We start from the raw sequence: 23,196 nt of genomic DNA on the forward strand, positions 1-23,196 counted from the left end.
CTGCAAGAGAGCTGTATTTTAGCAGGATCCACACGAGGCTGTTATTCACCCTTCTTTGCCCTCTTCCCACTTGCTGCTTTCAGTAATGTGGGATCATGAAGGGATAATGCAAGTTCATTTCAGTTGTTTTCTGTATTTCTCAAAGGCTATATTTGATAAATACACCATTTTGGTTTTTGAATTTCAAGTCTGTGCAGTGAGGTGAGAATTAAGCCTTTACAAATGACATGACATTGTAAGTAGAGTCATAGATTTTAAGCATGACCCAGGAATGACATCATCAGGTGGCTCACCTCATGCACCAATACTTGATGCTCATCACTCCCATAATCTGATTTTTTTCAACTTTTTTTTTAACAATTCTGTATAACCCATAATAGAATTTACCATAGTTTGATATTTGATTAATTGTTGTAGCTCTTTGACCAAACAGAACAGGTTTTTTTAAAATCAAATATTCAAGTTCAAGTTTATTATTGTCATATAGTTGCAAAGTACTACTGGACAAAATTGGTTCTTCGGTCCTCAGTGTAAAAACACACAAATAAATGACATATTTACAAGCGATTTATGTGCAGTATATATATATATATATGCGGTACCGGATGTAAACAGCGTCTTCATTGTTGTTTACATCCGGTACCGCACGGATGGCAGTCTCTTCAATCTGAGGCGCCTGCAAGCTCACACCAAGACACAAGAGAAACTTGTCCGTGAACTACTCTTTGCAGATGATGCCGCTTTAGTTGCCCATTCAGAGCCAGCTCTTCAGCGCTTGACGTCCTGCTTTGCGGAAACTGCCAAAATGTTTGGCCTGGAAGTCAGCCTGAAGAAAACTGAGGTCCTCCATCAGCCAGCTCCCCACCATGACTACCAGCCCCCCCACATCTCCATCGGGCACACAAAACTCAAAACGGTCAACCAGTTTACCTATCTCGGCTGCACCATTTCATCAGATGCAAGGATCGACAATGAGATAGACAACAGACTCGCCAAGGCAAATAGCGCCTTTGGAAGACTACACAAAAGAGTCTGGAAAAACAACCAACTGAAAAACCTCACAAAGATAAGCGTATACAGAGCCGTTGTCATACCCACACTCCTGTTCGGCTCCGAATCATGGGTCCTCTACCGGCACCACCTACGGCTCCTAGAACGCTTCCACCAGCGTTGTCTCCGCTCCATCCTCAACATCCATTGGAGCGCTCACACCCCTAACGTCGAGGTACTCGAGATGGCAGAGGTCGACAGCATCGAGTCCACGCTGCTGAAGATCCAGCTGCGCTGGATGGGTCACGTCTCCAGAATGGAGGACCATCGCCTTCCCAAGATCGTATTATATGGCGAGCTCTCCACTGGCCACCGTGACAGAGGTGCACCAAAGAAAAGGTACAAGGACTGCCTAAAGAAATCTCTTGGTGCCTGCCACATTGACCACCGCCAGTGGGCTGATAACGCCTCAAACCGTGCATCTTGGCGCCTCACAGTTTGGCGGGCAGCAGCCTCCTTTGAAGAAGACCGCAGAGCCCACCTCACTGACAAAAGGCAAAGGAGGAAAAACCCAACACCCAACCCCAACCAACCAATTTTCCCTTGCAACCGCTGCAATCGTGTCTGCCTGTCCCGCATCGGACTGGTCAGCCACAAACGAGCCTGCAGCTGACGTGGACTTTTTACCCCCTCCATAAATCTTCGTCCGCGAAGCCAAGCCAAAGATATATATATATATATATCATTTCTATCTATTTATTTATTTATTTATTTTTTTTTTTTTTTTTTTGTTAAATGATAGTGGATTCTCAGAGGTTTTGTATGAGCAGTTCATCAGTCGTTCAGCAGTCTCACTACCCGTGGGAAGAAGCTGTTTCTTAGCCTGGTGGTTCTGGCTCTGATACTCCTGTATCTCTTTCCTGATGGAAGTAGCTGGAAGATGCTATGTGCAGGGTGCTAGGGGTCCTTAATGATTTTACAAGAGGCTATTTCAGGGGCTATATGCCTAATTAGTGACATAATTCCACTCTATATTTGACCAAAAAGTTCAAGAAAATCAAAGAAACAAGCTGATGTTCGTATGTGTGGTGATTAGGTTCCTATTAATGGCTTTAGTGCCCCTTGTCAGCAGGTATCTGCTCTTAATCACTGGTGAGTAATTGTGAAAATTGGAAAAGACTTCCTACACTCTCTTATTAAATGGCCAGTTGATGTTTAGTATCCAGATTTACATATAAAGAATGGTGACATTGCAGAAAACACCTATGGAGCCATTATTTGCCATTGTCTGTTTCTGGGATGAAAAAGTGGGAAAGTCAGCTGTGTCGTCTTCATCTGTTTCTCTGTCACTGACCAAGTTGCAGTTAAAAGAAATTTCTGTTGTATAATCATGTGATGTTGTGTAACTGCTAAATTGCTCTTGATTTTATGCTGTGTTACTTAATTTCTATTCTTCCACCTAAATAGGGGCGGGTCTATTTTTAATGATAAAGTTGCAAAAAAACTTCTGTTTGAAGTTTATCCCAGTCTGCATGATTTCTGGGTAAAAATGGTTTCGTTGATCTTAGAAACCCATGGAAAGAGATTGCATGTGCTTGCTTTATATTGAGACATACTTGGAAACTCAATTAGTTGCTGATAAACTAAAATACTGTTCCACAATGCAGGAAATCAGATGCCAGCTCAGCCACCCAATAGCCAATCAGATGCTAGCTCTCATCCAGCCATGAACCAGTCACCAATGTCACAGGATAGAGGTTTGTTACTTCAATGACTTTCTGAATGATGATTGCTCTTTTTCAAACAAGTCGAATAAATTGAACAATATTGTCAGTTGCATGTGCTTTAATTTAATCTTGGGCATAACTTAATTGACAGCTTATTTCATGAAACGTCTGCATTTGACAAATTACCACTTTGGAAAATTGTAGTTTTTTAAATAAATTTGCAGAAACTGATTAATCTTTGTTGACTGCACCAAGTATTAAATTGTGATGTAAAATACAAATTTCATTTAGAATTGAAACTATTTCACCAAATTAACCATCTTTTTATCTGCAGATAAACAGCTACTACACCTGATAATTTATGTAATTTAGTAGTAAAATACGATGTGATTAAAATGAGACGCTTTCTAAATCATTATTTGTAAATATCATTATTTATCATCACGTACATGATGTTTGAATATTTGTGAGACTGAATATAGTGGAACAGAATTAAAGAAAACTTACTGTACATTGTTCAAACAATAATCTCTTGATGATTCATGTAATTTTATCTTTGTTACTTATTTTTCAAACTTAGGTATGGTTGCACAGTTGACCATTTTATCCAGCCATTGTGCCTGAAATAAATTTAGTTTTGCTTACATTTCAGAAATGTAAGCAAAATCAATTTGGCTAAAATTTATGAATTTGTAAAATCTGAAAACAAGAAGGCCATTATGCCTATCATCTCTTCACCAGTTTTATTTATAAAAAGCTCTGACCTCTTCCCTGCACTACACTACATTTTCCTATTCATTATTATCCATCAAAGATGCTATTTAATTCTCTTTGACAATTTTCAGTTTCTGTTTTGTAAAAAATATCCAGTTGAATTATGACAACTTTGATTTTTTTATACAGTATTTATGTGTTTCGAAATAATAAAGAAACTATAAAGAGTGATTCAGATGTTTAAAAAAAATTAGAATGCATTACTTGCTAATTAACAAGGACATCAAAGTTTAAAAAAAAACACTGACCATTCTCTCAGCTCTGGGGCCTTTCATTTTGCAACAGGTGCTGTGTGGGAAAGCATCAAAGAAGCACATTCCTCTTTTTGTGGCTGTGGTCAAGGTTACCATGATTTTTTTGGAATCCTTGCCACACCCCATCAAGATTTCTATCCAGTGATATGTGGTGTGTATACTCTAAACTTTTCAAAGGTTTTGCCACTTTGCAGATCACAAAAAATGTGATACTGTATCATTTATTCACCCTTGTAAAAGAGCACTGCCACCGACAGAATAAAAACCAGAGATGCCTTTGATTAGCCACGTGATTAACCAAAATTTGATTCAATAAGACGATCTCAAGGTTTCAGGAAATTTTAAGCAAAATGTGTGTGCAGAAATTGTGTTCTGAAATGTTTTGCTAACCAATTTAATTTGAGTTTTGGGGTACAGGATCAACTGTGTGGCTTTGTTTTGTTCTTCTGTTCAACATTATAGGAAACTTTGTAGTATTTAAGAAATACCAAAAATGAAGTAAATAATTCTGCTTCTAAAGACTGTAATTGTGAGGATATGCAATGATGAGTTGAGGCATAATTGCCTTGTGCATGACAGGTGGAACCATTTACATTCAGTGGCTGAAGAAACAGCATCTCAGCAAAAGGTTATCTCTCCCATAGGAGGTGGGAAAGAAACAAATGTTAGCTTCTAATTTTTAACACTTCTAAAGTGTTTAAAATTTCACTTCTTAAAGAACTATTATATTGTAGAATATTCAGATCTTAGCTCTTTTGATAATATAACCAAGATAATTCACCCTTCATTGGCAATGTTGGTTTTCTTCTATGTTTATTTTTTTATTTTCCCTCAAGTTATTTCCTGGGAGCAGGGTGGGGTACAGTTAATTGGGAGCAGGTGCTATTGACCAAGTCCACTGGTGATGTTTGGGAGTTTTTTTGACCAACTGATAAGAGTTCAGCATCAGCATGTTTCAGTAAGAATTATAAGGATGATAAAGTAAGATCTTTGGATGATGAGAGAAGTTGTGAAGAAAAAGAAAGCTGATGTAAGGTTTAGGAAGTTAAAATCAGACAGGGCCCTAGAGGAATGTGAGGGGATTGGGAAGTCCAAAAGGGCCATGAAATCTTCTGACAAGTAACATGACAAACAACATCCTCAGGTTATAATGATGAAAGAGAATAACAAAGCATTTTATACTTGAATGAAAAACAAGGAGATAACTGGAGAAAGTGTATGACCACTGACAGACAAATTTATGTCTCAACCTAGAGTGCATTGGCAAGGTACTAAATGAGTATTTTGCATTTGCATTCACCACTGAGTGGGACATGGAAGATACAAAGCAATGTGGGGAAATCTAATATACTAGGACATTTTGAGGACATGGAGGTGGTGCTGCTCGGTCTTTTGAAGAGTATTTGAGGTGATCAAGTCCAAGGGCCTGACAGGATAAATTACAGGTTACAGAAGAGAGAGGATAGTGATATTCTGGCTGGAGGTCTTGACCAATGGTGTTCCACAGTGACTGGTTTTGGGACCCATGCTGTTTATTATATAAATATAACTTGGTTGAAAAAGTAGATGGAGTTCTGAACAATGTTGAATGCTATCAAAGGATATATACTAGTTTCAGATATTGGGCAGAGAAATAGCATATAGAGTTTAATCTAAACAAATGTGAGATGCTGCACTTGGGGAGGTCAAGTCTATGGACAAGGATGCAGTTAATGGCATGACCCTTAACAGCTCCACTCTGCAGAGAGACCAAGGGATCTAAGTCCATAGCTCCATAAATATGGTCAAGCAAGGAGTCAGATTGCGAAGAAGGTTTTATAGGATATTTGCATTCGTTGGTCAAGGGATTGAGTCTGAGTAAGGGAGTCACATGACAGCTACATAATATTTTAGTAAAGCCACACTTGGAGCACTGAACAATTCTGATTGACCCATTGCAGGAAGGATAGAGCCACATTGGAAAGGGTGCAGAAGGTCTAGGATGCTGCCTGAAGCAGTGGACAAACTTGGATTGTTTTCTCTGGTGTATTGAAGGTTGAGGGGAAACTTGATAGAAGTTTATAAAGTTTAAAGGAATGTGTAGGACACTTTAATAAGATGGAGAAGATTATGTGCCTGAAGTGGACTGCCAGGGGTAGTGATGGAAGCAAGTACACTAGTGGCATTTAGGAGGCTTTCATGTCGATTGATGAATATGGAGGGGATGAATCATGTGCAGGCTGAAGAAATTTTGTTTAATTTGGCATCATGTTCAGCTCAAACATCGTTGGCTGATGGGCCTGTCCTTGTGCTGTTCTGTCCATGTTCTGATTGGGGCACAGTTCCATGAGAGCTTGTGTCAATGTGACGGGGATTAGATCCTGCAGCTTTCATTGGCCTACACCTACTGGAGTTGCTTTCTCTTCTGATTTCCCCTTATATTTTTGTCCCACCCATTCCCTAAGGCACAGATCAATCACATCCCTTTCTCTAACTTGGATCAGATTGTTCAGCATGGATTGGAGATTGTATCCAGACCCTTACCAATTTGATAAAGTCACTTAGTCCAAGGAGAATTTTCTTTGATGTATCTTGGAAAAATGTGTTTCCCATTAGTTTTGTATGGCTATAGTGACTTGTATAAATTGTCCTGATATCTGAAACAACATCCTCAGGTTATAATGATGGAACAAATTTATTTTGAAGTGACTGCCCTAAAGATGACATTTGAAAACTTCTGTGGCATAACCATTTTTACTCTGATCAAGCTTTGTTTTGTTAATACCATACCTTAATTACTACTCTCATTGTAGACCCCAAAGGAAACATTGCCTTTTCCTTACTCATTTGTCCTAGGAAAATTATAGAATAGAACAATAGCTTGCTTCTTTAAACATCTTTTGTAGTGAGACCAAGGTGAAAAAGATGCAAATCCCATTACAGGAGGTTATGTTGATTTTTTTTATTATATCATGTTTTTCATTTCGCCCTTTCCCTTTTCCAACCACATTTTTCATACAAAATAATGTCAATCACTTCTGTGTGTTAAATCGAGGGTTACAAATTATTACTTTGTTCACCCTACTCTCCAGTGTTCAATTATCCTTTGGAAGACTTTGTCAAGTAAATGTGCAAGGACATCAACTGTCTCCACGCAGCAAATTTTGAGTAATGGATGACTTAATCTTCCATTTGGTTACCTGATTTTCATTTGAACTACATGTTCATTTCATTGCCAATCTCAACGTTGTTTTAGTCATAATATGGTTGTACTACATTGTCCAGTCCCCTGCCTACATTCATGATACTTCACATGCCCTCCATCACTTCAACAGCTTCCAGTTTTCTGAACTCGACCATCTCATTTTCATTATGGATATCCAATCTCTATACACCACCACCCCTCACACCAAAGATCTCAAAGTCCATTATATTTTTCTCAATAACAGACCCAACCAGTCCCCCACAATTAGCTTCCTTTGCCTAGCAGAATACCCTCTTTTGACTTATCCTACTTTCTCCAAGTCAAAGGAGTAGCCATGGGTACCCACATGGTTCCCAGCTGTGTCTCCATTTTTGTTGAGTATGTGGAGCAATGCATGCTACAAGCCTACACAGCAAGGCTCCTCAACTCTTCCTCTGCTTTCTTTCTTTTTCAATCTTTTTATTAATCATATTATATATTAATAATCCATGAGGAAAATAGGAGTACATAATCAAAAAGGGAAAAAGATCACTAATGACATCATATAACATATTGCATTACACCATAATTAATGAATATGTTCTTGTCTCCTCAAACTGAAACCTTCAAAAAATAAATACATATATATAAAACCTCACTTAATCTTAAAAAAGTGGGCAATCTATCTTGAGAATTTATTAATAAAGAGAAAAGAAATAAAATATAGTGTAGAAGGGAAAATAATTATACTAAGTCATGTGGAAGTAATTTATAAAAGGTCGCCTCTTGAAGTGTCTTCAAATTTAACAGAAATATCTCTAAACTTAAATTTGACATAATCTGAGAGAGCCACTGAGTTAAAGTAGGTGGATTAGAATTTTCAATTTAAATAGGATAACTCTTCTAGCCAGCAATGTAGAAAAGGCTAGAACTTGTCCCATTTCTGGAACTATAATTCCAAAAAGAGCAGTCAATACGTTAGGATGCAAACTTAAATCCAGTATAGCTGACAAAGAACTCCTCCTCTGCTACATTGACGAATATATTGGTGCTGCCTCATACCTATGATGACCTCATCAACTTTATCCAGTTTGCTGCTAAATTTCACCCCGACCTCAAATTCATTTGGTATATTTCTCCCCTCTTTCGACCTGTCCCCTCTTTCGACCTGTCCCCTCTTTCGACCTGTCCCTTTTCTCTATCTCTTTGCCTCCATCTCTGGAGACAAGTTTTCACAGATATTTTCTACAAACATGACAACCCCCAAAATGACCTTGATTAAATATCTGCACACACTGTCCCCTGTAAAGATTCTATTCTTTACTCTCAATTCCTCTGATTCCATCACATCTGCTCCCAGAAAGAGGTCTTTTATTCCAGATCATCTGAGGTGTCTTCCTCCTTCAAAAAAAGGTGGCTTTCCATCTACCACCATCAACTCAGCTCTTTTCCACATCTCCAATTCTCACACATCTGTCCTGGACCCTTCCAACCTTAGACACAAGGACAGGATTTCCATAGAATCATAGAACATTACAGCACAGAAAATCAGGCCATTTGAACATTCCGGTCTGTACTGACCAGTAAAACTAGCTAGTCTCACTGACCTACTCTCATTCCATAACCCTCCAGACCAATCCTATCCATGTGTTTGTCCAATTTATTTTTAAAACTCAAGATTGAATCTGCATTCACTACATCAGATGGCAGCTCATTCCACACTCCTATTATTCTCTGAGTGAAAAGCTTTCCCCTAATGTTCCCCTTATACCTTCCCCCTTTCAGCCTAAAGCTATGACCTCTCATATTTATCTCCCTCAATCTAAGTGGAAACGTCTACTCTGTTTATACCCCTCAAAATCTTATAAACCTCTATCAAGTCTCTTCGGTCCCTCTTCGGTCCAAGGAATATAATCCCAACCTGTTTAATCTTTCCAGTAACTCAACTCCTGAAGACCTTGTAACATCTTAGTAAATCTTCTTTTCACTCTTTCATTCTTATTATCTTTTCTGCTGCTGGGTGACCAGAGCTGCATACAATTGTGGCCTCACCAATGACTTAAATAACTTCAACATAACATCCCAACTTCTATACTCAAAACTTTGATTTATAAAGGCTAAGATGCCAAAAGTTTTTTTTATAACCCTGACCACATGTGACGCCATCTTCAGGGAACAATGTATATGTAATCCCAGATCTCTTTGCTCCTCTGCACTCCTCAATGGCCTGCCATCATTTACTGTGTACGTCCTACCCTGATTCGCCCTTCCAAAGTTCAACACCTCACACTTATCTGCATTAAATTCCATCAGCCATTTACTGACCCAATTTCTCAGCTGGTCCAGACGCCTCTGCAAGCTTTGAAAATCTTCCTTACAGACCTCTATGCCTCCTAACTTTGTGTCATCAGCAAACTTGCTGATCCAATTCTCCACATTATCATCTAGGTCATTTATAAAGATAACAAACAATAATGGTCCCAACACAGATCCCTGAAGCACACCACTCGACACAGACCTCCAGTCTGAGAAGCAACCATCTACCACCACTCTGTTTTCTTCCACCAAGCCAGTTTCAAATCGAGTTTGCAACCTCTCTATGTATACCTAACGTCGAAATCAACCTATTGTGTGGAACCTTGTCAAAGACCTTACTAAAGTCCATATAAACAACATCTACAGCCTTTCCCTCACCAACCTTCTTCGTAACTTTGTCAAAAATTCTACAAGATTTGGTAGACCTACCACGCATAAATCCATGCTGACTGTCCTTAATTAATTGATGACGATCCAAATATCTATATATCCTATCTCAGAAATTCTTCAAATAATTAACATTCTACTAGCATCAGGCTCACTGGCCTGTAATTGCCTGGCTTACTTTTGGAGCCCTTGTTAAACAGTGCAACAACATGAACGACTCTTCAATCCTCCGGTACCTCTCCCGTGACTAAGGTCACTTTGAATATATCCACCAGGGGCCCTGCAATTTCAGCACTTGTCTCCCTCAAGGTGCGGGGAGATATCATCCGGGCCAGGGGATTTGTCCACCTTTATTTGTTGCAAAGCAACAAGCACCCCCATCTCCTTAAACTCCATATGTTCCATAACACTTCTATTTGTTTTCCTTCCATCCTTATTCACTATGCCAGTTTCATCTGTAAATACTGATGCAAAAAATTTGTTCAAAATCTCCCCTATTTCGTGAGGCATCGCACATATTTGACCACTCTGATTTTCTAGGGGTCCAATTTTGTCCCTTACTATCCTTTTACTTTTAATATATTTGTAGAAACCCTTTGGATTTTTCTTCACATTTTTGCCATCCTAATTTCCTTCTTAAGCATTCTCTTACATTTTCTATACTATGTAAGTAGCTCATTTCCTCCTTGTAGTCTATACCGCATATATAGACCCCTCCTTTTTTTTTAAATGAGTTCTCCAATATCCCTTAAAAACCAAGGTTCCCCATGTCTGTTAACTTTGCCCTTATCCCTGGTAGGAACATGCACTCTCTGCACTCTCAAAATTTTGTCCTTGAAGGCCTTCCACCTGCTGGATGCATCCTTGACAGAAAATAACATTCCAGTTGACTCTCACAAGCTCTTTCCTCATTTCCTCAAAATTGGCCTTTATCCAATTCAGAACCTCAACTTGAGGGCTAGACCTATCCTTCTCCATAATTAACTTGAAACTAATGATATTGTGGTCACTGGACCCAAAATGCTCACCTACACATACTTCTGCCATCTGACCTGCTGAGTTCCCAAAATGATCAAGTATTGCACCTCCTCTTGTTAGTACCTCCATATATTGATGAGGAAAACTTTAATGTACACATTTGACAAACTCCAACCCATCCAGTCCTTTTACTGTACGAGAATCCCAGTCTATGTACATAACATATATAATAACATAACAATTACAGCACGGAAACAGGCCATTAGGCCCTTCTAGTCTGCACCGAACCAAACACCCCTTTCTAGTCCCACCTCCCTGCACAATGCCCATAACCCTCCATCTTCTTCTCATCCATATACCTGTCCAACCTTTTCTTAAATAATACAATTGACTCTGCCGCCACTATTTCTCCCGGAAGATCATTCCACACGGCTACCACTCTCTGAGTAAAGAAGTTCCCCCTCATGTTACCTCTAAACCTCTGCCCCTTAATTCTTAACTCATGTCCTCTTGTTTTAATCTTTCCTCCTCTTAACGGAAATAGTCTATCCACATCTACTCTGACTATCCCTTTTATAATCTTAAATACTTCTATCAAATCCCATCTCAACCTTCTACGCTCCAAAGAATAAAGACCTAATCTGTCCAATCTCTCCCTATACTCTAGAAAGTTAAAATCTCCTACTATCACAGATTTCTTACACCGGTCTGCTATCTCCCTACAGATTTGCTGCTCCAATTCTTACACCGGTCTGCTATCTCCCTACAGATTTGCTGCTCCAATTCTCTCAGACTATTGGGTGGTCTATAATACAGCCCTATTAGTATGCTCATGCCCTTCCCGTTCCTCAACTCCACCTATATGGCCTCTGTAGACGAGTCCCCAGGGCTGTCCTGTCTATGCACACCTGTGATATTTTCCCTCACTAGCAATGTCACACCTCCTTATTTCCTCCCTTGCCCTCTATCTGTCTAAAACAACGGAACCCTGGAACATTGAACTGCCAATCCTGCCCCTTCCTGCAACCATCTCTCACGAATAGCAATAATATCATAATCCCACATGACAATCCTCGCTCTAAGCTCATCTCCCTTATCAACAATACCCCTCACATTGAAATAGATGCATGTGAAGCCATTTCTTTTCTATACAACCCTGCCTTTACATGCAGCCCTTGTATGACTCTCATCGACCTCTACCTTACTATCTGCTCTTACACTCTGATTCCCCACCTCCCCAAAGCAGCACTAGCAAAAACACCCACAAGGATATTAGTCCCCCTCCAGTTCAGGTACACACTGTCCCACCTTCCCTGGAGGAGAGTCCAATTATTCAGAAACCTGAAGCCCTCCCTCCTGCACCATCTCTTTAGTTGTGTGTTAAGATGGATTATCTTTGTGTTTCTCACCTCACATACCACCCCACCAGTCTGCACATTCAACATATTATCCTCCACAATATCTTCCACCTACAACATGATCCCATCACCAGACACATCTTCCCCTCTTCACCTTCACAGGAACTGCTCACTCCATGACATCCTCGTCCACTCATCCCATCCCACTGATCGCCGTCTTGGTACCTTCCCCTGTGACCACAGGCAGTGCTGATTTACCTCACCCTCGTTCAGGGCCCCAAACAATCTATCCAAGTGAAGCCACACTTGTAAATCTGCAGGGGTCATCTACTGAATTGGGTACTCCCATTGTGGCTTTCTCTACATTAGAGAAACTGGATGCAGACTGTCCACAGAAATGACAGGAATATCCCAGCGACAAACCATTTCAATTCCATGCCAGATTCCCATGCCGGCATGTCTATCCATGGCTTTGTGCATTGCCAAACCAAGGTCACTTGCAAATTAAAAGAGCAACACCTAATATTCCATCTTGGTACTCTCCAACTGGATGGCATTAACATCAACTTCTCCAATTTCTGTTAGACCACATCCTTATCTCCTTCTTTTCCCCATCCCTATCTCCTTTCCTCCAGCTCCCTACCCTCTTCCCTTTCCATTCAGAGAGCTATCCCCTCTGCTATTTTGCCCTCCCACCCATATCCACCTATGACCTCTTACCTGTGACCCTGTGCTCCTCCTCCTGCCCCTCCCCCATCATTTTATTCAGATGCGTGCCTCCTTTTTGCTCATACCTTGATGAAGGGCTCAGGCTATATATCTTCGTTACATAAAGAACACTGCGTGACTTGTTGAGCTTCCCCAATATCTTTACGTAAACTAAAATCATGGTGCCTACACACTTTCATGTTTATCTACAATTGCTCCAGAGTTATTTGATGGAGAAAGGTAAAATAGACGAGCACAAAAATGGACAAGTTGGGCCTATTGCCGATTTATAGACAAATTAATAATGGATTTAAGAGTTAAAATAAATAGAAGTATTTTTGGATTTCATTAAATTATATAAACATCAGTGTAAATAATAGAAAATAGGTGCAAGAGGTCATTCAGCCCTTCATGTTCTTAACCCCATTCAATATGATCATGGCCGATCATGCAAATTTAGTAGCCTAGTCCTGCCTTCTACTCATACCCCTTGGTGTATTTCCCAATTTCCTTTAGAATACAGTAAAATCTTGGAGAAGCACAGTACTTGGGGTCCAAGATTTCATACTACGTTACAGCCAAATCGCGGAACAGATACATACGAGTTAGTGCCCATGGATAATCAAACCCAAATATTACCAGTTTTCAAAGGATCTGCTATCTATAACTAACAATTTCAATGAAAGAAAGCAAGCACATTCTTTTAATATTGGTATTCTGATTTTTAATCAACTTATTTGTAAAATTTGGGGTCCACAGACACCCGCGCTATAAGCGATTCCATGGATTAACGAATCACATTCTAACGAGGTTTCACTGTGTATCCACTGAACTGGCCTCAACAGCTTTCTGTGGCAGGGAGTTCTACAAGTTCACCATTCTGAGTGGGGGAAAAAATCCTCATCTAAATGGCTTATCCTCAGACAGTAACCCCTTGTTATTGATTTCCCCATCATGTAGAACATTCTTTATGCATCTAACCTATCTAATCCTGTCAGAATTTTTTAAGCCTCAATGAGATCCCTTCTAATTCTTCCAAATTCCAGTGAGTATAACCCAGGTCTATCTAGTCTTCCTTCATGTGTCAGTCTTGCCAGCCCCAGTAATCAGCCTGGTGAATCTCCACTGTAGACCCTCAATAGCAGGAATGTACGACAGGTACACGATCCTTTATCCGGAACCCTTGGGGGACAATGTGTTCTGAATTTCGGATTTTTCCGGATTTCAGAAAGCCAGATTTAAATCCACTGGAATTGTGCTGCCGTACCCACCCCCTTTCACTCACGCTGCCGGTCTCTCTCCCCCACCCCCCCCCTCACCCACCCAACATGCACTGATGGTTTCTTCCCTCCCCTCGCCCACCCGACTCACGCTGACGTTCCCTCTCACAGTTTCCGGATTTTAGATGTCTGGATAAAGTATCTTGCACCTGTACCTCTGATTAGGAGACAAAAACTGCACACGATATTCAGTGGAAAGATTAAAACAGGAAAAGGACCTACTCATTTTGGTTGAATTTCACATGTGCCTTTTGTCAATTTCTACAGTGAGTGAACTAAGCACCTTGGAATTCATTTTTAAAGTATCTGTTCATTAAGCATTTCCTGTTGTACTCCTGGATTGTGGTCCAGCCATTGAGTGCCCAGTCCTCTCTAAACTGGTTTATTTTGACAAAAGAGGTTAACATCAAGAAAATTTCTTAATAATATTATCTTCATATTACTACACTGTGACTCAATTAAGCTTAACCAGTTTGAAAGTAAAATTAAATTAGAGAAATTTAGTTGTAGCAGAATTTAGTGCCTAATTTTTAAGAAAAGATGAGCATTCAGGGTATTGTTTGTTAGCTTATGAGCTGTGTAATTTTCTGTTGTAATTTGGTTTCTTTCTTTTATGTCTGTGTGTTTGTCTGAACTTCTTAATTTTACCTTTCTCTCTGTAGGTTTCATGCCAGGTGTCCAGAGAAATGCTCAATATGGATCTCAGCAAACTGGACCTCCTATGTCTCCACATCCATCACCTGTTGGACAGATGCACACTGGAATGGGGCCTTATCAGCAAACCAATTCCAGCAGCTCTTATGGTCCCCAAAGTGGCCAGTTTGGGCCACAAGGTAAGAAAATAAAAACTTAAGTTAGTTCAGTCGAAACTATTTTAAAATGCCCAGTTATAAAGGGATGCCAAAAGAACATTTTTACAGTCAATTAATAAACATTGAGATTTTATTTGATATTGTTTGTCTCAGCAAGAGATTTGAGATTCATGTGCTTTATTTTTATATTGATGATCATGTGTCTGTAATTTGCAGAAAGGACACAAGTATGACCTGCTTTGCATATTATCAGCTTGGTTCCATAATTTCTGAATATTTTCAGTGACAGATGCTGCTCTTTTGTAACCAGTTTAAAGAAAATCTCCTTATTGAATGCAGATTGAATTATTGCTCAAAAGCTATTTCCTTGACCACTGTACAGCTTTTATGCATGTGTTAAAACAATTTGTTTCTAGTTTTCAGTGATTTAAAATGAATAAAATAATATTTGGTTCAACAATTGGAAACCTGGTATCCAAGTGTTGACATCTTTCATTAATATAATTTAATCCTCAGTAAACATGTATGTGGATAAACCACACTGGAATTTCTCTCTCATTTTCATTGAGGTCATGAAATTTATATTAAAACACAATATATGTGAAGGATAATATAACAGAACAGCATTTCTAGCTCTGCCCTCTTTCTGTGTTAACTTAGCTGTGGCGGACATACTGTATCCTTTGCAGTAAAATTGCAGTAACAGATCAATAGGAAAGGAACAGAGAAGCTGGGCTAACATTTTTCGAGCATTTTCGAGCAGTAAGCTTGAACTTCTCGATCAGTGGCTCTCAACCTTTTTCTTTCCACTCACATTCCACCTTAAGTAATCCCTATGCCATCAGTGCTCTGTGATAAGTCAGGGATTGCTTAAGGTGATATGTGAGTAGGAAGGGAAGGTTGAGAATTTCTGCTCTAGACCCAATTGTTACTGAAATATTTTGCTTGAGAAAAATTGTCATTGGCCCATTTCCTTTGGAGCTATGAAACCGTGCACATAACGAGTCAATTAGTACAATCAAAACAGTGGTTTTCAAACTTTTTCTTTCCACCCCATTCACCACCTTAGGCAATTCCTCACTAATCACAGAGCACCTGTGGCATTGAGAAGACTTAAAGTGGTATATAAGTGGAAAGAAACAGATTGAGAACCATTGTTCTATATCAAATGTAAAGATGTATTAGGCAATTGCTGTTTTATTTATTGGGAACAGTACATTGTTTTGCTTTGGAAGATATAATGAGAAAAGATGTTGGTAAAAGAGTCAATAGTAACTTTGAACCTATGGACACTTCTCCATTTTTTCCTTTTAGAACCAATGATTTATTTTTTTAAATCTTGTATTAACGGAATTGTAATTTTTAATAATTTTTCACTTTGTTCTGAACAATAGTGCTGCCGCTGAAAAACAACACATTTGTGACGCATGTTCATAACAATAAACCTGGTTCTGATCATGGGGAAAAAAATACAAGGCAATCAAACTAATTCTAACCAGTTCTTGGATAGATATTTCAAAGATATGGCTCAGGTACATTGGGCCAAAATGGCTAACAGTACGATGTTTCAATGAAAAGTAGGTCCATATTATGCCACAACGGAAAACCAGTCAAAGCTGACCTGCAGCTTTGCAAAAACTAACAATTGCAGCCATGTTGAACATTGTCCTTTAATGTATTAGTGAACTGAAACAGTATAGTACCTCCTAGACTTCACATAATTAAATTACAACAGATATTGTTGAAAATGTATTTATTGCTGAAAAATAATGGGTGCATATTAAATTAGAAGATATTTGTATATGCTTGTCACATTGACATGGACATTATACTTCCTTATCATTATCCCTCCTGCTTGCAAAGCTAATTGATATTGACATCCTCCTCCTCTTGATAGCTTCCTGCTTTTCCCTTCAGTTTGTGCTGGTAATTTTCTGGGGATATATTTCTACTATACATTGTGAGTAGGAACCCTGGACCTGACAACAATTCCAGACCAGTGAATTCTGGAGAGTTTAACTCCTCAAGATGGCTGTATCATTATGAGGTACAAGTGAAGAGGGGTAGAACTATGCAAAGTCAATATAAAGAGTTACCATAGAGAGGGCAAGAGAAACATTTTTAATAAATAAGTGTGAGAAACATTGGATAGTCAGTGATGGTTTCAACACAATTCTTTTTCAGAAAATTAGATAGCCTTTTAGAGCAGAATGGAGCTTCCATTTAATGTCAACTCTGTCTTTGATTGCTTTTGATTGAAAATAAAACTTTCAAAGGTCCTTTTAATGTGTGCAGGCCATATGTTTTTGCTCAGTAAATCAAGGTAGGCTAATGCACGGTTTAGAACACCAGAGGGGCATAGTTCTTTCAAAAATTTTATTTTCCTTCAAGAGAATCAAAGTTTTATTGGCAAGGTCTGTAATTCCTCAGGTGGCACTGTTGGCTTGTCATAATAAACAAGGTAAAACAAGGTTTGCATCTGAACTGGAGGAGGACTAATATCCTTGCAGGAAAGTTTGCTAATGCTGATCTGTGAGTGTTTAAACTAGATTTGCAGGGGGATGGGAACCAGAGTCCCAGAGCTGATAGTGGAGGAGGAAAAGATGAAGTTAAGACTGCACATAAAGGCAGAAATCAAAGGATTGTGAGTGATGGAAATAATGTTCTCAGGTGCATCTATTTCAATGCAAGGAGTATTGTAGGAAAGGCAGGTGAACTTAGAGAATGGATTAGCACATAGAACTATAGCTTCTTTCACACTTTCAAGAGATCCCAGGAATTAACCACCAATTGGCCTTTAAAGTGCCAAAAATGAAAACAAAATCAGCTCAACGCCAGCTTCAGATTATGTCATCTCATGTCGGGGCTTGATGACCTCGACCCTTAGTACAATCTTGGGCACCTGCAGATGCCAGCTTTGCAATTAGGCAAGTCTGAAATGGATAATTGCGTTGTGGAATTGAAATGATCCAAGTTTTTGTGTAAGTGCAGGAACAGGAAGGAAGAAAAGATTAAAATGAAGGTATAAACTTTGCCATGGGAAGGTCGCAGCGGGGAGAGAAAGGGGAAATAAATAGCAATAGCGAACAACTTTTAAACAGCGTGAGAAAGTTGGTAGCGATATAGCGCACAATTTATAAAGATGGTGGGGGGGGGGAAGGCAATGGTGGACCTTACTTCCCAGAATGCCATGCGTCAGAGAAATCCCTCCATGAACACTCCGTTGCTGCAGCCAGTAATACAGCCCTTTCTCTGCCACATGGCATTCTGGGAGGGCAGGTCTGCCATCGCTTTTTTCCCCCCACAGTATTTATAAATTATACGTGATAGTGCTACCAAATTTCCCACGCTGTTTAAATTGTGCGCCAGAGCACTATAAACTTTCCCACTGATAGTACAGAATACTATCACCAATGTATATATTTGTATATATTTACATATAGTAGTAGTGATTGGCTGAGAGCTGTAGCCACGCCTACTGGCAGGTCATAAAGGGCTGCTCCTAACCAGACCCAGGTCAGTCTGGACTGGTCGATCTTGATGTAATAGCTCCAGTCTTTTGCTAATAAAAGCCTTGGTTTGAGTCAACAAGTCTTTGAGTCATTCAATGCGCTACACCCACGCTAGATAAATTTTGTGCTATAGCGGTACAAACTTTCCCACACTATATAAATTGAGCACTACCAATTTTCCTACCCTGTTTGAGAATTGTCCACTATTGCTATTTATTGCTAGCACTTTCCCACGGTCCCTTATAAAGTTTATATAGGTCGGCACAAAAACAACGGGCTGGAGGGTTCAAACTGTGCTGGACATAAAACTTAACTATGTTATAATTAGGCATGATTAATTTTGTTCAAATATAAGATCATAATACATTGATCAGGATTTAGGGCAAGACCACCATAACTCGATGTGTCGTGATGTCACCAGTAGAAGGTAGAAGAGTCCTAACCCCAGGGATGCCTCCTTGCAAGTGTGAAAGCATTCACTGTCCCAGTTAGGAATGGTCAAGTTTGAAAAGCCAAACTCCCATTCCTATCCCGAGACATTGAACAGCCAATTTTAGTGGAATGAAAGTATCAAAGGGCTTTAGACATTGTGGCTATTGGTAAAACTTGGTTGAATGAGGGGCAGGACTGGCAACTCAATGTTCTAGGTTCAGGAACAATAGAATGGGAGGGATGAAAGGGGATGGTGTTGCATTGCTCATCAGGGAAAATATCACAGCTGTGCTCAGACAGGACACTCTAGAAAATGGCTCTTTCACTAAGGCTATGTGGGTGGAGATGAGAAATGGGAAAGGTATGATCACATTAATGGGGTTGCATTACAGACTACCCCATAGTCAGAATTAGAGAAGTAAATCTGCAGGGAGATAGCAGACAGCTTCAGGAAACACAAAGTTGTGAAAGTGATTTAATTTTCCTCATATTGGCTAGGACTCCCAAGCTGGAAAAGGGCTGAATGGCTTAATTTGTCAAATTTGTTTCAGGGAAGTTTCCTAAATCAATATATTCATGTACCAACTAGAGAGAGTTCAATATTGGATCTCCAATTAGGAGACAAGACTGGTGACAGAAGTATGTGGTGGGGAACATTTTGGGTCCAGTGATCATAATGTCATTAATGTCAAGATAATTATAGATAAGGATAAGTCTGATCCTTGGGTTGAGATTCTAAATTGGAGAAAGGCCAATTTTGAGGAAATGAGAAAGGATCGAGAAAGCATGGATTTGGGCTCAGTTGCTTTCTGGTGTGGATGTGTTCGGTAAGTGGAAAGCCTTCAAAGGTGAAATTTTGAGAGTATAGAGTTTATATGTTCCTGTCAGGATTAAAGGCAAAGTTAACTATCATAAGTAAGCTTGGTTTACGAGGAATTTTGGGGATCTGGTTAAGAAGAAGAGAGGGGTATAACAGATATAGGGAACAAGGAGTAAATTAGGTACTTGCAATGTATAAAATGCAAGAAAAACTTGAGAGAGATATGAAGTAAAATTTTGCAGGTATATAAGAGCAAAAGGATAGTAAGGGATAAATTTGGTCCTCTTGAAGATCGGAGTGGTTGGCTATGTATGGATCCAGAAGAGATCTGAAATTCTTTTTATGCTTCGGAATTTACTCAGCAAACTGACAAGAGTCCAGAGAAGTGAGGGCAAGCAAGCAGTGAAGTCATAGAACCTATGCAGATTAAAGTGGACAAAGTGCTTGCTGTCTTAAAGTGAATAAAGGCAAATAGAGCCTGACAAGTTATTCCCTCGGAAATTAAGGGAAGCTAGTTCATAAATTACAGGGGCCCTGGCAGATATATTTAAAATGTCCTTACCATGGATTAGGTACCAGAGAATTGGAGGGTAGCTCATATTGTTCCGTTGTTTAAAATTGTCTCCAAAATAACCCAGGAGACTGACATCAGTAGCAGGTAAGTTATTGGAAGATGTTCTGAGAGATCAGATATATCGGTATTTGGACAGCAAATTAAGGATAAGTCAGCATGGTTTTGTGCTTGGTAGATCATGTTTAACCAAGCATATAGAGATTTTCAAGGAGGTTACCAGGAAAGACTGTAAGTATTGTCTACACTTTTGCAGAGTCCCATAGAGGTAACTAGTCAAGAAGGTTCAGTTGCTCGGTATTCATGGTGAGATAGTAAACTCGATTCAACGTTAGTTTCTTGGGAGAAGCCAGAGCGTGTTAGTGGATGATTGCCTCTCTAACTGGGATGCCTGTGATTAGAGGTGTGCCTCAGGGATTGTCATCCGTATCAATGATCTAGCCTTCAAAACATATGGGGGTTGTTGGTCAGTTTTGTGTAATTGGCCAGCAGGGTCTCTTAGGGTCTGTTACTGTGCAGTATGCCTAAATTCTTTTTAAATTTTTGAAAAAAAATGATAATGTGGTCAATTGGATCAGCAAGTTTGCAGGTGAATCAAAGATTGGAAGTGTGATGGACAGTGAGGAAGGCTTTCAAAGGTTGCAGAGGGATCTGTACCAGCTGGAAAATTGGCTGCAAAATGGCAGATGGGAGTTAATGCAGGTTAGTGTGAGGACAAACCAAGGTAGAAGACACAGGGTAGATGGTAGGGTACTGAGGAGTGTGGTAGAATACAGGGATTTGGGAATACAGATATGAAAGTAGTGTCATATGTAGGTAATATTGTAAAGAAATCTTTTGGCATGTTGGCCTTCATAAATCTAAGTGTTGAGCATAGGAGTTGGATGTTATGGTAAAGTTGTATAAGACATTGGTGAGGCCAAATTTGGACTACTGGGTGCAGTTTTGGTCACCTAACTACAGAAAAGATGTCAATAAAACTGAAAGAGTGCAGAAAAGAATTATTAGAACATTGTCAGGATTTGAGGAACTGTGTTACAAGGAAAAGTTAAACAGGTTAGGACTTTATTCCTGGGAGTGTAGAAGAATTAAGGGAGATTTGATTAAAAAAAAATTATAAGTATAGATAGAGTAAATGCAAGTTGGCTTTTTCCACTGAGATTAGGTGAGATACAAACCAGAGGACCTGGGTTCAGGGTGAAAGGAGACATTTATGGGGAACATTAGGGGGCATTCCTTAACACAGAGAATGATGAGAGTATGGAAAAGCTGCTTGCTAATGTGACCTCAATTTTAACATTTTAGAAAAATTTGGAGAGGTATGTGAAATGGGTGCAGGTCAGTGGGACAGACAGAATAATAGTTTGGCACAGACTAGAAAGGGCTGTTTTCTGTGCTGTAATGATTCAAATGTATAGCCTTTGAGGAACTTTTAGATCCAGTGGTGTGCTTATTACTCCACAGGGGGCAGGTCTGCGCACTGGGCCACATCCCATTTGCAGCAGAGCGATCTCATCAGTTCGGTTTCAGCACTTGTTTCCCTCTATCCCTGCAACCTGCTTTCTCTCAAAACCTGTCCACTCTGCTGGCTTGGTTTTCACCCTTTAAAAGGTGTACAGAAGATATACAGCAGCCAATTAACTTAACCATTCTATCCCTTACTATCTTGTGAATCCTTTGTGTAAAAAAAAATTCCCACATAAAAACAAGTTTGTTCAACCAAATAAAACTGGTGTTTTGCCTCATTTGTATTTGCTAAGTGGCAAAATCATTCAGACGTAAGAACATGCTTCATTATTTTGAGGGTTTTGGGTGTAAATGTGCTTTTTTTAAAAAAATTTCTTAACCAGTGTTTAGAATGGTGAAAAGGTTTTCATTCTGACTTGTTACCAGAAAGTTAAGTTATTGGTTTTGTTTTCACACCATCAGCAAGATACTTTTTTTATAGCCTTGTTTTCAGAATTTAACTGTTATTACTAAAATCGCTTCATTTAAATGGCTGTTCTTTCACTGATTGGAGTCCTTAATTGTGTGATTTCACATTGATCATTTGGGTATTCTAGTGTATGCTGTGGATGCTTCCCCCCCCCCCCAAATAATGTTATCAATTCCATGTTGCATTCAACATTATTGCCCTTTGACAACAGAGACTTATCATTTATTGCTTCCCTGCTTGATGTCCATTTTGGGTTTGGAGTTTATCAACAACATTTGTTCTTTTCTGCCTGGACCCAACATTTGCAAGATTAACACTCAATGTGTTATAAATTAATTATTTCTCAAATATATTCAAATAAATAGCATCTGTGTTGGGTTAAGGGATCAATCAATCAAAATGTAGAAATTAAAGAGGCTCTTTCAGAATGCATGTGATTAGATATATTCCAATGAGAAAAACCAACTCTGTGGCAATGAGTGGGGAGAGACTTACCAGCCACAGTTAATTAAAACTGTACAGAGTATAAAATTTAAAGGAAAATAAACATAATCATACAAAGATAATGATAATGTGGCTGGTCAGAAAGCTGGGCCAAATATTTTAAAAATGCCAGAAAGAATAAGGGTAAAAAACAAAGTGCTAGCAACATATATAAAAAGATAGTATTTGTATAGATAATTTTTTTTATAGTTAACAAAGTAAGCATTGGTATGAAAGAAAGTGAACCTGGGAAATAAACAATGGAAAGCCTGGAGATTATAGGTGAATTAAACTGTTATTCTGTATCAGTCTTCTCTACAGAGGATTTGATAACATCTCAGAAATATCTGTAAATCAGGAACTGGAAGGAAATCAGGAAACTTTCAATAATCAAGGGGGTGCTAATTCGCAACTTGTTGGAGACTAGTCTTTAGGTTCATTCTTGGATTAGTGATGTAGTTAATAATTTTTCTTCATTGTCTTGATTCAAGGAAAGTTGCTTTGTATTGGAAAATATACTCATTAAAATAAAAAAGTAGGGAGACAAAAAAGGAAACTATAGGCCAATTATTAGAAGAGTGGTTTGAAAAATTCAAGATAATTGGACAAAATCAACCCTGTTTTATGAAAGAAAAGTATATGTTTGGTCAAGTTAATGGAGTTTGTTAAAGTGGTAATGTGCTATGTATAAAGGG

General features: G+C 39.1%; 1 protein-coding gene across 6 annotated transcripts in view; it reads left to right on the top strand.

Moving 5' to 3' along the window:
* Positions 1-23,196, top strand: part of LOC138760684 (AT-rich interactive domain-containing protein 1B-like) — a 521,279-nt gene that overhangs the window by 350,192 nt on the left and 147,891 nt on the right. For all 6 annotated transcript variants that reach the window (XM_069931618.1, XM_069931621.1, XM_069931620.1 and 3 more), the window contains 2 exons: positions 2,658-2,747; positions 14,598-14,768. In XM_069931618.1, the coding sequence (XP_069787719.1) occupies positions 2,658-2,747; positions 14,598-14,768 (261 nt within the window). The remainder of the gene's footprint in view (positions 1-2,657; positions 2,748-14,597; positions 14,769-23,196) is intronic.

This window comes from Narcine bancroftii, chromosome 4, assembly GCF_036971445.1.
Source record: "Narcine bancroftii isolate sNarBan1 chromosome 4, sNarBan1.hap1, whole genome shotgun sequence".
Lineage (NCBI taxonomy): Eukaryota > Metazoa > Chordata > Chondrichthyes > Torpediniformes > Narcinidae > Narcine > Narcine bancroftii.